The 15,784-nt window shown below is 37.0% G+C and overlaps 1 protein-coding gene across 15 annotated transcripts in view; it reads left to right on the top strand.

Moving 5' to 3' along the window:
* The window catches only part of Wnk1 (WNK lysine deficient protein kinase 1), a 118,716-nt gene that overhangs the window by 39,179 nt on the left and 63,753 nt on the right, over positions 1-15,784 (top strand). For all 15 annotated transcript variants that reach the window (XM_041634877.1, XM_041634885.1, XM_041634796.1 and 12 more), the window contains exons 3-4: positions 4,209-4,429; positions 6,397-6,554. In XM_041634877.1, the coding sequence (XP_041490811.1) occupies positions 4,209-4,429; positions 6,397-6,554 (379 nt within the window). The remainder of the gene's footprint in view (positions 1-4,208; positions 4,430-6,396; positions 6,555-15,784) is intronic.

The raw sequence follows: 15,784 nt of genomic DNA, 5'->3' as shown, positions 1-15,784 counted from the left end.
CCTCAATTCCACACTGTTCCTTGAGATTTAGAAGGGATGGTAACAAAGGTTCTGTTCAGAGTTGGACACTCAGCTATCGCTTATTCTCAGAAACTTGAGCAGCTGTGAGTTTCTGTGTTTACCTCTGTTCATTGCAAAGAAAACCTTCTCTAAGGCTAAAAAGAGCATTTGTCTATGGGTATAAACTGAAACATTTAGAAGGAATTTTGCTTAACAGTAGTAAGATCTCGAACCCAACAGGGCTCATCAGATACTTTGCATATGAGATACTTGCATTATAATTCATAACAGCAAAATTACATTTATGAAGTAGCAATGAAATGTTACGGTTTGAGGTCACCACAACATGAGGAACTGTATTAAATGATTGGAGCAAAAGGAAGGTTGGGAACCACTACTTTAGATCCTAAAACCTCCCAGCAATGGGTTTTTGACAAGGTTTATTATACCAGGTATAAATTCTCTTATGTATGGAAAAAAATGTTTTATAGCAGTTCTCTGCTACCTCTGGCTCTTAAAATCTTTTACCTTCCTCTTCTGCAATGATTCCTGAGCCGCAGAGGGAGGAGGTGTGTCATAGATGTCCCACTTAGGGCTGAGCACTTCGTAGTGCTCTAATCTAACTCTCTACATCTCTACCAGTTGTCAGTCTGTATTAATCACCTTCTGCTCCTGCTCCTGCTCCTCCTCCTGCTCCTCCTCCTGCTCCTCCTCCTCCTCCTCCTGCTCCTCCTCCTCTTCCTTTTCCTCTTCCTCCTCCTCTTCCTCTTCCTCCTCCTCTTCCTCTTCCTCCTCCTCTTCCTCTTCCTCTTCCTCTTCCTCTTTTTCTTCTTCTTCCTCTTTTTCTTGTTTTTCAAAACAGGGTTTCTCTCTGTAGACCAATCTGTCCTGGATCTCAGATTGGCCTGCCTCTGCATTCGGAGTGCTGGAATTAAAAACATGAGCTGCCACCACCCAGCTCTTTCCTCCCCTTCTTTTTTTTTTTTTATATTTATTTATTTATTATGTATACAATATTCTGTTGGCGTGTATGCCTGAAGGCCAGAAGAGGGCACTAGACCTCATTACAGATGGTTGTGAGCCACCATGTGGTTGCTGGGAATTGAACTCAGGACCTTTGGAAGAGCAGGCAATGCTCTTAACCGCTGAGCCATCTCTCCAGCCCCCATTTCCTCCCCTTCTTTAACTATTTTATTTTTTGAGATTATAATATAATTATGTCACCCCCTCCCATTTTCTCCCTCTAAGCCCTCCCATGGTACCTGTTCCCCTTGGTTCTCTTTCAGTTGTTATATGTATGTGTGTGTACACATATTTCAAAGTATATAAGTACCTACTCAGTCTACATAATGTTTCTTACTGTATATGTTTTCAGGGCTGAACATTTTGTATTTGAGTACCTATTTGTGTCCCTTTTTTAGGGAAAGACTAATTTTCCCACTCAGCATTCCTTAATTGTTTATAGGCCTTTGTTTAGGGTTGAGACTTCCTCCCATATTAGCATATCTATTGATGTTTTTGTTCAGGTCAGCTTCTTATATTTATAGTAAACCACAAACTCCCCATTCCCCAGCTCTTAAAATCTTTCTGCCCCCTCTTCCACAATGATCTTGAGCCTTACGTGTAGTAGTTGTGTGTCGGTTATGTCTGGACGTTACAACTCTGCATTCTCATCAGTTGTTGTCTGTAATAATTGTCTGTTACTAAGAGAACTTTCCTTATTGAGGGATAAGAACTACACTTCTGTGGGTATAAGAATAAAAATTTAGAATGTAGTTAGGGAGTATGTTGCTTTAGTAAAGTGGCAGTTGTAGACTCTCCTCCAAGATCCACATCTTCGTTAGTCCTAGGTACTTGACTAGGTTTCCAGTACTAGGCAAGATGGCATGATTTCCCTCTTGTTGAGCTGGTCTCTTTCTTTCCTTTTTAAAGTGTATTTTATTATTATGGGTGGGGGGAGAGGAGCAAGAATATGAGAATAAGTTAGAATATGAATGAGAACAGTGTGTGTGTACTAGTCCATATGCATGCCATGGCACAAGTGTAGAGGTCAGAAGACTAAATCCAGCATGTACTGCTTTCCTTCCACCATGAATTCCAGAAATCAAACTTAAAACTCATTAGGTTCGTGCACCAAGTTATCTGCCCTCCTTTTCCATCTTAAAAAAAAAAAAAGGTTTACTTTGTGTGTCTGTATGTCTGTGTGTGTATGCGTGCATGTATGTGCAAACTACCCATATGCAGATGCTCATAGCAGTCATAACAGAATGTTGGATACCTTGAAGCTGGAGTTAAGGTGGTTATGAGCTGCCTGGCAAAGATACTGGGAACTGAACTTAAGTCTTTTGGAAGTGTTTAACAAGTGTTCTTAACCACTGAAGCATCTCTCTAGCCTCACCATTCCTTTACTTATCATCATTGCACTGAACTCATAGAACTGTTTTTTATTACACCATGTCCAAAATTTGTTTCATTTACCACATAAGACCTTTTTAAAAATGATTACATTTGCTTATGTGTATGTACACATACACATGGCATGGCATGCATATGGGGATCAAAGAATACTTAATGGGAATCCATTATCTCTTGTGAGTCATGGAGATTGTCAGAAGGCATGCAGCAACTACCTTTACCCACTGAGCAGGAAAGCAAGAAGACATGAGTTCAGTCTTTATAAAGCCCACATGAAAAAAAGCAAGGCATGATTATCTGCTTTATTTCAATAATGGAATCAGATGAGTCCTTGGGGCTTCCTAGCCAGTCGGTCTAGCCTACTTGATAAGATCAGTTAAATACCCTGACTTAAAATACAAGATGGATGAAATGACATTCAAAGTTGACCTTTCTTTCCACATGTACATGCATGTGTGCACACACACACACATAGAGAGAGGCTCCTTACTCATTGTTTTCCCTTTATTCTCATGTGAAACCACTTTGATTTCGTTTTGTTCTTCATTTTTTTTATTTAAAAATTATTAAATTACATTTATTTGCTTTTGTGTTTGTACAAATATGGGCAGCATGTGTTGTGGTACACAATTTGGAGGAATTGGTCTGCTCTTTTTACCTAGTAAGCCATCTTGCCAGCCCATTTTCCTTTTTTTAAAACCAGTTTAGGAATACATTGGTGACTGGTAGAAGCCACTCTATCATTTACTAGAAGCAAAATTCTTTTAATTATATTAATAGCAAACTAATTTTAAGTATGCATTTTTTTCTGTTATAGGAATTTTCTTACCAAATGCTAATTAGTTTCTCCAAGAACTGGGGTACTCAGTTGGTAAAGTGTTTGCTTAGTGCTGGGTTCTATTCCTAGCACTGCAAAAACTGGGCAGGGTGGTGCATACTTAAAGTTCTAACCTTGGGAAGCAGAGACAGTAGGATCAAGAGTTCAAGATTATCTTTAGTTATATAGCAAGTTTATAGTCTCCCTGGCTTACATGAGACCATTCTCAAATACATACATACATACAAAAAAATGAAAGAGGGATGCAGAGGCAGAAGAATTGCAAGTTTGAGGCTAGCCTGGCCTACATAGATCCTTTCAAAATCAAACTACTAACCAGAGAAATAATTAAGATCGCTTGCTGCACAGTCTTGAAGACAAGAGCTCAGATCCCAGCACCCAGGTAACAAGCCAGGCAGCTGGTAAACGTCTGTACCTTCAGTTTTAAGGAATTTAACCGTCTCTTTTTTTTTTTGATTTTTCGAGACAGGGTTTCTCCGTAGCTTTTGGTTCCTGTCCTGGAACTAGCTCTTGTAGACCAGGCTGGCCTCGAACTCGAACTCACAGAGATCCGCCTGCCTCTGCCTCCCGAGTGCTGGGATTAAAGGCGTGCGCCGCCACCACCCGGCTTAACTTTTGACTTCTACACATGGCACAGGTACATGTAATCCCCTACCCCACATGCACATACTTATAGTCACACATAAAGATAAATATTTTTTCAAGAAGAGTTTATTACTCAACTATAAAAATATTTTAAGGACTTATTTCTTGTCTTTAAATAGAATTTCATTTTAAACTTATCTCAGCTCCTTTAACCTTACTATAAGTATTACTAACCCTTAAAGTTACTGAGTCTCAATATTCTAAATTTGATATTTCTTTCTGCCTTAGTATAATAGAATTTAATTGAGTTCTTCAAAGCAGAAAGCTTATATCATTGATAACCTGTTTGGTTTTACTTTGCCTTTTCCAGGTACTTAAAAAGATTTAAAGTGATGAAAATCAAAGTTCTAAGAAGCTGGTGTCGGCAAATCCTTAAAGGACTTCAGTTTTTGCACACACGAACACCACCAATTATTCACCGGGACCTTAAATGTGACAACATCTTTATCACTGGCCCTACGGGTTCAGTCAAGATTGGAGACCTTGGTCTGGCAACTCTAAAGCGGGCTTCCTTTGCCAAGAGTGTGATAGGTATGTTTCCAAGTGTGCTTTGGAGCCAGTTTGGCCTTTTGACATAGCTTTTCCTTAGAAACCTGACCCCATTATATCTTTTCTGACACAAAATAAGCCTTCAGAAATTCATATCATTAACTTAGTGATCAAGTCTACTTAAATACGAAATGAATGCTTTTTAATATTTAAACTTCTAAAATCATTTTGAAGACTATTGATGTTTTATAAAGTTACATAGAGAGAAGTAAGGTGAACTTTGTTGATATAACCTTTCTTGTTAACAGTCTTACTGAGTCATTCTGTTAATATTTTATACTTATACAGTAGAAGTAATGTTTCTTTTTTCATAAAGTAAATGGGAGTTTATGTAGTTTAGCTTCAGAAATGTTTGTTGGCTATATCTTCAAGAATACCTGGCTAGGGCTAGAGAGATGGCTTAGCTGTTAAAGGCTAGGCTCACAACCAAAAATGTAAGAATACATGGCTGTAAAATTTTGATTTGAAAATAGGAATATAGGGGGCTGTACTATGAAAAGCCGATCTCATCAACTTTTCTTTACTCTGACCTTTTAGAATGAATGATATATCAAAATTAGGTTTCTCAGCCTCAGTAAACTGGATAGGTGGGTCTAGACAGTTATTTTTTAAGGTTTTCTTGTATATTGTAGAATTATTTCGTAGCGTGCCTGGATTCTACCCAAAAATATTTGTAGCATATTTTGTCTATTTACTCCTAATTGTTATAACCAAAAATGTTTCCAGACATTGCTGTAAGGAGAGCAAAATTAACCCTATTGGGAATTAGTAAATTGTCTAAATAATAAGAGTGACCTTTCAGACTTTTTAATTGTATATTAGTCACAGCTGGAAGAAATAATGACTGTTTTGATAAGCTTTAGTTCTCTTTAAAAATTTTCAGTTCACAAAGTGCATTCATGATTAAGCAGGCCAGAATCCTAAATACAATAAGAATAGCATGGCACACCTGTAATTTGCATTTTTTAACATAAAGAACAAAACTAAACCAATGTTCTCAATGGAATATTGTGAAGTTAGGATTTTGAATGCTGTTCATACATTTTCACACAATATATTAACAAGAAAAATATATTTGAAGCCAAATTGCCCTTTTGTTTTCTTGACAGGAAGCATTTGATTGTCTTTGGCATCTTATAATCACTGGTCCAATGGAGTTCTTATTTCCTTTGTTTATTAATCATAATGTACATACTTATTCTGGAATTGGAAGTTAAAGATCCTGAAATTATTTCTAAAATCTTATCTTGTAGGACTATATGCATACACACACATACATACTGTGTCACAAACCAGTGTGTATTTGAGTTCTGTATCTGTTGTATGTGTATGTGCATTTGTTTTTCACCTGTAGGATGCCCCTCACTGTATTTCCTGTATCTGCATTAGTCTTACTTGTGCATTGTGAGTTGTATGGTAAATATGTGAAGAAGAGGCTCTGATGAGTGGCCTTGGCAGATGATTACATGTTATTATTTTTAAAAACATTGAATACAGAGGAAACACCCCCCCCACCCCGCCCAGCAAGGTCTCCTTAAAAAGGGACATATTAATGGCAAAAAGCTAGCTGTGAATACAACTGCCATATGGTAGAAGGCAGACAAGTATCTGATCTTTTTATTGCTACTATCTTATATCCCTTCTGCTAGTTTTTTCTTACCTTTTTATTTGTTTTCATTATAATGCTAATGTATCTCTTAGTCAAAGTTCTATGGTAATAGTGGAAACACAATTTCAACAGTTTAAGTAATCATGTACCTGTTTTAAAGACCTTACAATGGAAGATCTTCTATAGGATATTTGATGGAACAGACTAAGATTTCCTTCCTCTTCCCCTTTTCTTTTTCTTCATCTCCTTCCATTTTTTTCCCCTCTGCTTTTTGAAACCTCTAGTAGGTAAAACCTACAGCTACTATTCAATTGAGTCTGAATCATTGTTTTAATTTAAGGTACTCCGGAGTTCATGGCTCCTGAGATGTATGAGGAAAAATATGACGAATCCGTTGATGTTTATGCTTTTGGGATGTGCATGCTTGAGATGGCTACATCTGAATATCCATACTCAGAGTGCCAAAATGCTGCGCAGATCTACCGTCGAGTGACCAGTGTAAGTCCTTGTCTTAATTGTTGATGACATCACATATTTAATAAAATCAAACTAGATAATATCCACATGTGCAAAAGGGGGCAATAATAGAAAACCTAAGCTGTTGGAATGAGAGTTTGCTCAGTTAGATGCAGTGTACAGTGAGAGCAAAGTTAATCAGTTTCTTTCCACCTCCCTTGTAGTCACTTAAACCTTTAGCATGAAGTATATTTTATTTGAAACTGCATTCCAATATCTCTTAATAGTTCATCTGTGTTCTTAATTATAATACATCGTTTTGTATTACTATTATATTGCTTTAGAAGTGATTTCAATTGTAGACTTTTGAAAGCAGCAAGAATATATAGGTTAATATTGTGGCCATGAGACTGTAATAGATAATTGATACAGAAGTATCTAAGATTCAGTGGGACCTTGGGCATAAAGAGGAAAGAGTTTTTTGGTTTTCTTTCAGAGAAAATGTTAGATATTGTCATGGGTTCAGACCACAAAATAGCAGGTTCACTTTCCCACTGTAGTTACTGCTGTATTTTCACTCTTGCTGTCTTTCTCCCCCTCTCTCTCTCCCTCCACCATTTCACTCCCCCTCCTCTCCCTCCCCTTTTCTACCCCACCTCCTTCTTTCTCTCTCTCATTTTTTGAGGTAGGGTTTCTCTGTTTAACCACCCTGGCTGTCTTGGAACTCATCCTGTAGACCAGGCTGGCCTTGATCTCACAAAGATCTGCCTGCCTGTGTCTCCTGAATGCTATGATTAAAGGTGTGCACTACTACCACCCAGCGCTTTGGTAGTCTTTAAAGGTCATTTGCAGTGAATTTTCTTTGCAAGTTATTCTGTTTTGTGCTGATTGTTTTTATAAAATTTTAGAGAATTTTATTGATTGATATTTTATATATATGTTTATATGTATGTGTGTACCAATCTTAATTAGGAAAAATTTTTTTGCATAATAAAAACAAGAGTGATATTCTGTTTCTATAGACCTTTCTGGATAATTTATATGTAGGAAATAATGTGTGGTCTTTTGTGACTAGCTTCTTCCAGCATGTTTTTAAAGTTCATGAATTATTTTCCCATCCTTGTTTCTTTTTGAGGATCATAGTGTTCATAATAGAACCCCTCTAGCTTTGTACATAGTAGGCATAGGGTCATTACTTTTAAGAGGTGATATTCTATTGTATATATACAGTGTAGTTGGTTTAGCATTAATCTGTTGGTGGATATTTAGTTTGTTTAACCTTTTGGGGTATTGTGAATAGATCTACTGTGAATATTCATGTACAAGAATTTGATTGGCCATCTGGTTTTTGTGTAGGAGTAGAATTATTGGCTAGTATTCTAACTCCTAACAACCATTTAATTCAACTCATTTGTTTTCCATATGACTGTATCTTCCTTCCCTTTTATCCCCTCCCCTCCCCTCCCCTGCCCTCCCCTCCCTACCCTTCCCTTTTTTCTTTATATGTATGGGTGTTTTGCCAGCATGTAGAGGGCATTGGGTCCCCTTGGACCTGGAATTAGAGACAATTGTTAGCTCCCAAGTGGGTGCTGGGGATTTAACTCTGGTCCTTTAGAAAAGAAGGTAGTGCTCTTAACAGCTGAGACATATCCCCATCCTTCAAACCCAATTCTTATTTTATTGAGCTGTATGTCTTGTTACATAAGTGAATTAAATAATTTATCACATAGAATATCATACTTCACCAAATGTATACATGTTGGCTGGTTTTTAATCCTACCTTAACCCAGTGACAGGTATCTTTGTAAGAACTGATGTATATACTATAGAGTATCTGTGATATCTCATGTGATGTCAGAGAAAGAGATTTCTGTTTTTACTGTGGCTACAAGCCAAAGAACACTGAGGACAAATCAGTGTAAGCTACGAAGAAAAAAAGGGTTTTCCCCACATATTTTAGAAGACATTTGAGCATGCTGAAACTGAAGGTTAGAACTGCTGGCCTCTAGAACCTTGAGAAAATAAATGTTTCATTGAACTTGTGCTTTTTTGCTGTGGCATCCCTCTAAAACTAAACAGTTACATTAATACATGATAAAAACAATTTTAAATTCACTTTGCTGGATTTAATCTTTGTAATAATCCTATTTCCAAATAAGGACATCATTATCAGTTACTTGTCTGTTACTGTGACAGTAGTACTGGACAAAAGCAATTCAAGGGAGAAAAGGTTTATTTTGTCTCTCATTTCAAGAATACAGTCCATCGTGGCAGGGTTTTTGAAGCAGTTATTCACCATCTATAGCCAGGAAGCAGAGATAGATGAACACTGGTGCTAAACTAGCTTTCTCCTCTGTATGCAGTCTAGTACCATATCCCAGGAAGTGGTGTCACCCATATTTAGAGTAGGCCTTCCCAGTTCAGTTCACCTAATCAGTATAATTCCTCACATATATTCCTAGAGGTTTGTCTCCAAGGTTATTCTAGATCTTGTCAAGTAGACAGTGCAAACCATCATATCACAACTTGCAAGAGACTGTTACCAAGGAATTATGAGAGTCAACAGAACCAGGGGACTTTAGGCAATGCTGTGTAGCTTTTATTTCAGGTGGCTCAGAATTAGCTCAAAGCAGGAATAGAAAAACAATGAGCATTTCTCATCATTGTAGGCTCAGGATACAGAAAGTCTCATGGCCTAATGGGATATGTTTGCATAATGCCTTTGAATGTGCTAAGCTGCATTGCCAAAGAGCAAGGAGAACACTTCTTGCCTGCTGCATGTAAAGGCATTCCTCCCAGGAAATTAAAGATCTATGGGATGAGAGTTCACACAGCAGGATAGTATAGGAAAATCTTAATATATATCGGTTATATCATCACAAGTCCTCTCCTTGTTCCCATATGTTCATGGCCATACCATAATACAAAATGCATTCAGTCCAACTTCAAAACTTCTAGTCTTATAGTTCCAACACTGTTTAAAAGCCCAACTTTTAATGAAACTCAAGCTCCTTACACTCTCAAAACTGAGGAGTTGGGGCATGGCTTAGCAGATAAAAATACCTGCCAACAAGCCCGAGGATCTGAGTTCAAGTCCCCATGACCCATTTGGTGAAATGAGAGAACCAGTTCTGGCAAGTTATTTTGAGACCTCTATGGGCATTTTATGGTACTTGTGTATATACACACACACTTGTATACAAAATAATAAACATTGTTTATAACATTTTATTTAAGCAATAAAAAACCCACGATGAATATTTCCAATATGCAATGGGACCAAATAAACATCCTTATCTCAAAGGGGAGAGAAGGGACACAGCAAACTAGTATCAGACCAAAGACAGACCCAGCAGAGTAAGCATCATATCCTACAGATCTGTGTCCTGAGTACTGAGTCAAGATTATGAGTCCTGCCTAACTTGGGTAATGTAGGGAGAAGGGGGAAAATGGGAAATGATCATTATTATTGTATATCATTATTACATTAGCAGCTAATAGGGGGAAATGACTGAACATGTGGAAGTATGGAATCAAGATGATTATGCTTTTTGTTTTGTCTTATTAAAGTTAAAATTGAGCTCTTTATACTTAACAGTTAAGAAAATAAATGACCATTTTAGAAAAGTGTATTTTTACAATGGCCATTGGTAATTTCTGAGGTTTCTAATTGATCATTGTTATAAGAACACGAGTATGTTGAATGCTCAGCCATAATTGGGACAACCTTATAACTTATAAGAGGAAATAGAAAGAATTTAAAAACAGAAGGAAGTACTTGAGGGAGGTGGAACTACGTTTTTGGAGCATGTTAATGTCTACACATTAGCATTATTGATTCTGCTGCAGTTATGTTAGCCAATATCCTGTCTCTTCCTGAGGACTTACAGTAGCTAAGGGGGAGGGATTTAGGAGCCCGCACCTTCCCTGAGGGTTTTTTTGTTTTTGTTTTTGTTTTTTGCAGCACTGTTTGGTCAATAGCTTAAGCGTATTGCTAGCTAGCTCTTACATCTAGAATTAACCCATTTCCATTATTTTATATTTTATCACGAGGCACATGGCCTACCGGCAAGGTTCCAGCTAGCAACTCACAGCTTTTCTGTCTGTTGTCTCCCTTCTCTGAGTATCTTATCTATAGACTGTAAATAGTCACTAGGGAAGGCAGAGATATTTTTTACAGCTGTATAACCATTGAAGAGAGCTCTTGCAAATAGTTTTTCATCCAGTTCCTGTTAAGAAACCCTAGTAAAACAAAGTGGGATGGGGACACATATGCACACACTCTGTACATAAAAATAGAAAGTAGGGCACTGGAGAGATAGATAGATGGCCCAGTAGTGAAGAGCACTGGTTGTTCATCCATTATATTAGAAATAAGTTTAGGATTGCAAAGAAAAAGATCACAACTCCAACTGAAGTGTCTACACAGAGCAAACTTTACTTTTGAGCAAGAGAAGATCTGTTGGACAGATAGTAAGTGCACTTGGCTTTTATTCTAATTCAGGTGATGACTTTGTCTTTATCTTAGTCTTAATTCAATTAGACAGTCTTTTTGGGGGTGTGTGTGATACAGTGTTCTTTCTGTACCCTGCCCACCAGAAGAGAACACCAGATCTCATTATAGATGGTTATGAGTCACTATGTGGTTGCTGGGAACTGAACTCAGGACCTCTGGAAGAGCAGCCATTGATTGCTCTTAACCTCTGAGCCCCTCAATTAGACAGTCTTAAAAGAATTGGCACACAGGAAATGAAGAGAGAAGGGTCGTTGCTCCAAGCCATCATATTCCTGGATTGCAGTAAGGAGGGGGCCTTTGTGGGAACAAAAGTGTAACTTGAGGAGTGGTATTAACACATTTACATAAAAGTCTTACTAGAATGGGAAGATAAAACAATTTGAGTATAAATTGAGTATCTGACAGAAAAGACTCATAACTAATATCTTACACAGAGCACCCAGATTCCTAAAACCTACAAGGTTGAAATAAAACTGTATTGACTTTCATATTAGTGACTTTTCTTACTGTAATGGCAGAGATTTTATGATTCACAAAATTTAGTATACTTACCACCATGCTTTTAACAAAAGAAGTTAGTTAATAATTTAGTCTAAATACATCACTAGAATTTGTTTTACAAAATTTACCTGAAGAGGTCTGTACATAATCATAATTTATTTGTTTTGTTTTGTTTTGTTTTTCGAGACAGGGTTTCTCTGTAGCTTTGGTGCCTGTCCCGGAACTAGCTCTTGTAGACCAGGCTGGCCTCGAACTCACAGAGATCCGCCTACCTCTGCCTCCCAAGTGCTGGGATTAAAGACGTGCGCCACCACTGCCCGGCCATAATCATAATTTAAAAAAGATTTTTTTATTAGGATCCTGTATATTTGCAGGAAGATCTTTCTAGTTTTTTGAAAAACTGACCTTAAATGTTTAGTCCTCCTGCTTCTGTCTGCCTTTTGGAATTGTAGGTATATAAAATGATGCCTGGCTTATACATGTGAAACATGTAAAAGCAAATTATTACGTAAATTATTAATTCTAAAAATTTCCAGACAATCTTCTGGAGTTGAGCCATCATTTTAATATCTTTATTAATTGTAAAATTCAGCTGAGTTGAGAATAAAATACTCTTTCTTAAATGAAATAAGACTTTTAAGTTTAATAGAACTCAGACTATTATAACTATTTCTTGGAATTAAAGCAATCAGTCTGTTTTCAGTTTTTGAACAGATTGTTCCAGGACAGGCCCCAAAGCTACAGAGAAACCTTCTGGTTTTTTTGGGGTGGGGGGATTGAGCAAATAGGAATTTATGTTGAAGCTAAAGTAAATAGGTGTAGTTTCTGTTACATTCCTGGTGTATCCATCACCAGATTCCAGTACTTTTTCACCATTCTCCAAAAGAAACCCCATGTGTACTATCAGTCACCTCCTCCAATTCAAGTTAGATTTTACTTTCGTGGAACATTTAATGTCAGTATTGTTTTACTCACTTAGCATAATGTTTTCATGGTTCATCCATGTGGTAACATATAAGTACTTTCTGCTTTTTATAGTTAAATAATATTTCATTACCTGATATTGAGCAGCTTTTGGTTTTCTTTAGTTCTCTCTCTCTTTTTTTTCTTCCTTTTGTTGTTAAACTGCTTGAATCTATAGCTTTATTCCTGGAGAGGAATCAAAAACAATGCTGTTGTCTGCTTGTTTTTTGAGACAGGATTTCTCAGTGTAACAGTCCTGGCTGCCCTGGAACTCACTTTGTAGACCAAGCTGACCTCCCTCCTTCCCTCCCTCCCTCCCTTCCAGATTTATTTATTTTATGAGTGCTCTATCTGCACATACACCTTTATGCCAGAAGGGAGCATCAGATTCCTTTATTATAGTTGGTTGTGAGCCACTAAGTAGTTGCTGGGAAATAAACTCTGGAAGAACAACCAGTGCCCTTAACCATTGAGCTGTCTCTCTAGCCCCCAATGTTCTAATCTTTTGAGCAGCTGTAATAGAAATGTCACAAACTGGAGCATCAATAAGCAGCGGGTTTATTTTTTCATTTGTTTATTTAGTTTATTTCTCAGTTCCTTTCACATTGTCCTTTCCTTGTGAAAGATTCCTTTTATTAAGTTACATTTTGTGCACTCATTACCTAAATAAATAAAAAAATTCAATTAAAGAATCCCAGGTGTAGTTAAGTTAGATACTATGCTAATTTGTGAGAATTATCGTCCAAAGGAGAAATGAAATTTAAAATGACTCTTGGAATTTTTTTATCCTATTAAAATGAAGCTAAATTGCAATAAATAGAAACTGACATACAAATAAAAACAATATATAGGTATAGAAAAAAGTGTAGAATGAGGGAAACTAATACAGATAAAGTAGGAAACTAACTTTAACAGTGAAAATTCCAAGGGTAGGTGACATCTGAAACCCTTGTCCATTCTCTTGCTACTATACAGATTCTGAAATCTCAAAATTGTAATTTTTGAATAGCAAGTTTAAATTGCTTTCTGTGTTGTGGGGGTAGGGACTGTGCGATTTTGCCTAGCAACATTTCCTCATGATTTTTAGCCTATCTTCACTTAGTTTTCTGAGGGCAAGAGCAAATCATATTTCATTTGATAACCCACACATTTCGAGATATTTTTCTAAAACCAGTTTCTTAAGAAAGGGAAGCTTGTATGCCTTATTGGAAAAGGAAATTGCTCTGCTGTTTTGTCATTGTCTTTCTATTTAAGATAACATCTTGTAAAGCTGTTTTAGGACTTAACATTCCTGTGGAGACCTTGTCTCAAAAATTAACAAAGTTTACAAAGTAAATTGACTGGTACTGTGTCAAAATTCTCAATTCAGAGCATACTACTGGTGACATTAATCTATGTTTTGTTTTTCTTCTGGTCTTTACAGGTCTAGTTTTAAAGTATCTTTAGTATTCTGCACTGTTCATTCATATATTTGGACATGCTGTCTTACTTTTAACTAATCCATTTTTATTTTATGAGTTCCAGTGAAGTGTCAAAGGGGACTGTGTCTTTTGTTGCTTTAATGGAAGATTGCTTGTATTTGAGGCTCTGATATTAATGTGGGGTATTTAAATAAGTCATTTAAATAATTATGCAATGATTTTATATAATTATATAAACAACAGTTACTATTGTGAATCAAGATTGATATAGCATTCTTTCTTGCAAATCTACCTTGGATATAGATTTAACTAATTTAAAAATGCTAATATACTCAGCTTACCTACTACATGCTTATTAAGGAAACATGTTGATGTTTGGTTATCCATTCAAAAAGGTTATATTTTCTTAACTAACACCACACACACACCAGTCTCTAGTTTCTAGTTGAGGTCTGTTATATATTCTCCCTAACAGTAATTGGTAAGATACCTCCAAGGGCCTTCTATATATTTGGCATTGATTGATTACAAAGAGTCTTGGACTAGGGGTTGGAGAAATGGCTCAGAGGTTAAGAGCATTGGCTGCTCTTCCAGAGGTCCTGAGTTCAATTCCCAGCACCCACAGAGTGGCTCACATCCATCCATAATGAGATCTGGTGCCCTCTTCTGGTGTGCAGACATACGCCCAGACAGAGCACTGTATACATAATAAATAAATAAATAAATCTTAAAAGAAACATTTTAGCCAGGCGATGGTGGTGCACTCGGGAGGCAGAGCCAGGTGGATCTCTGTGAGTTCGAGACCAGCCTGGTCTACAGAGCTAGTTCCAGGACAGGCTCCAAAGCCACAGAGAAACCCTGTCTCGAAAAAGAAAAAAAAAAAAGTCTTGGACTTAGCTTCCTAGGCCAGATTTTTCTATTCCAGAATCTTGTTCAATTGTACCCATGAACTGTAGTTATAAGTTTCTTTGTTACTTTGTCTTTTGAGACAGAGTCGTCTTATGTCTTCCAGGCTGATTCAGACTCAGCAATCCTTCTGAGCAATCCTGCCTTAGCTTCTAAAGTGCTGAGACTACAGATGCAAGCTACAGTGTCTGGCTTTTCATTTTAATTCCCATAATTAATTGTATAACGTTATTTCTCTTCCTCCTCCTCCTCCTCTCCCTCTGTCTTTCTCCCCCATCTCTCTCTCCTCTCTCTTTGAGACAAGGCTACCCTGGACTCAATTTGTAGACTAGACTAACATAAACTAACAGATCTGCCTAAGTCTGCCTCCCAAGTCCTAGGTTAAAGGTGTGTACCACCACACCTAGTCTTACCTTCTCTAGATTTTGGAGATGCGTCTTCATTAAACTTGAAATGTAGTCAAAGATGACCTTGACCTCTTGCTTTCAACTCCTGAGTGCTAGGATGAATGTGCTGTCATTGTGCTGGGCATCAAACTCAGGCTTTCATGCATGCTAGACAGACACTCTACCTCCTTTTTGCATCATCTGTGTGCTAAGTTGTGGACATAGCAATGAGCAAGAGAGATGTTTTAATAGTCTACAGAAATTTTATAGTATACTAGGAACAATGGGCATATTAAAATAGTCCATTCACTAAACCAAATAGATAGTATAGACATAATGAAGTTAGGGAATTTTACTCTTCTTGGGAGAGTCAAAGATACTATTCCTGAGAAAGTATATTTAAACTAAGAATTTTCTCTGAGAAGGTAATTTTTATATCTATCATATTTTAAAATTTCTAATATATTTATACAATTTCCCCCCTTTTTTCCTCATCCACCCCTTCCCATTTACTCCTTGCTATCTCTCAAATATCTCTGTCTATGAATATATGCACATATATTCAAATTCCTAAATACA

Source organism: Microtus oregoni, unplaced genomic scaffold (assembly GCF_018167655.1).
Source record: "Microtus oregoni isolate MIOR12 unplaced genomic scaffold, Mior012 000002F_ref0000024, whole genome shotgun sequence".
Lineage (NCBI taxonomy): Eukaryota > Metazoa > Chordata > Mammalia > Rodentia > Cricetidae > Microtus > Microtus oregoni.
This window is presented reverse-complemented; position numbering and strand designations above follow the sequence as displayed.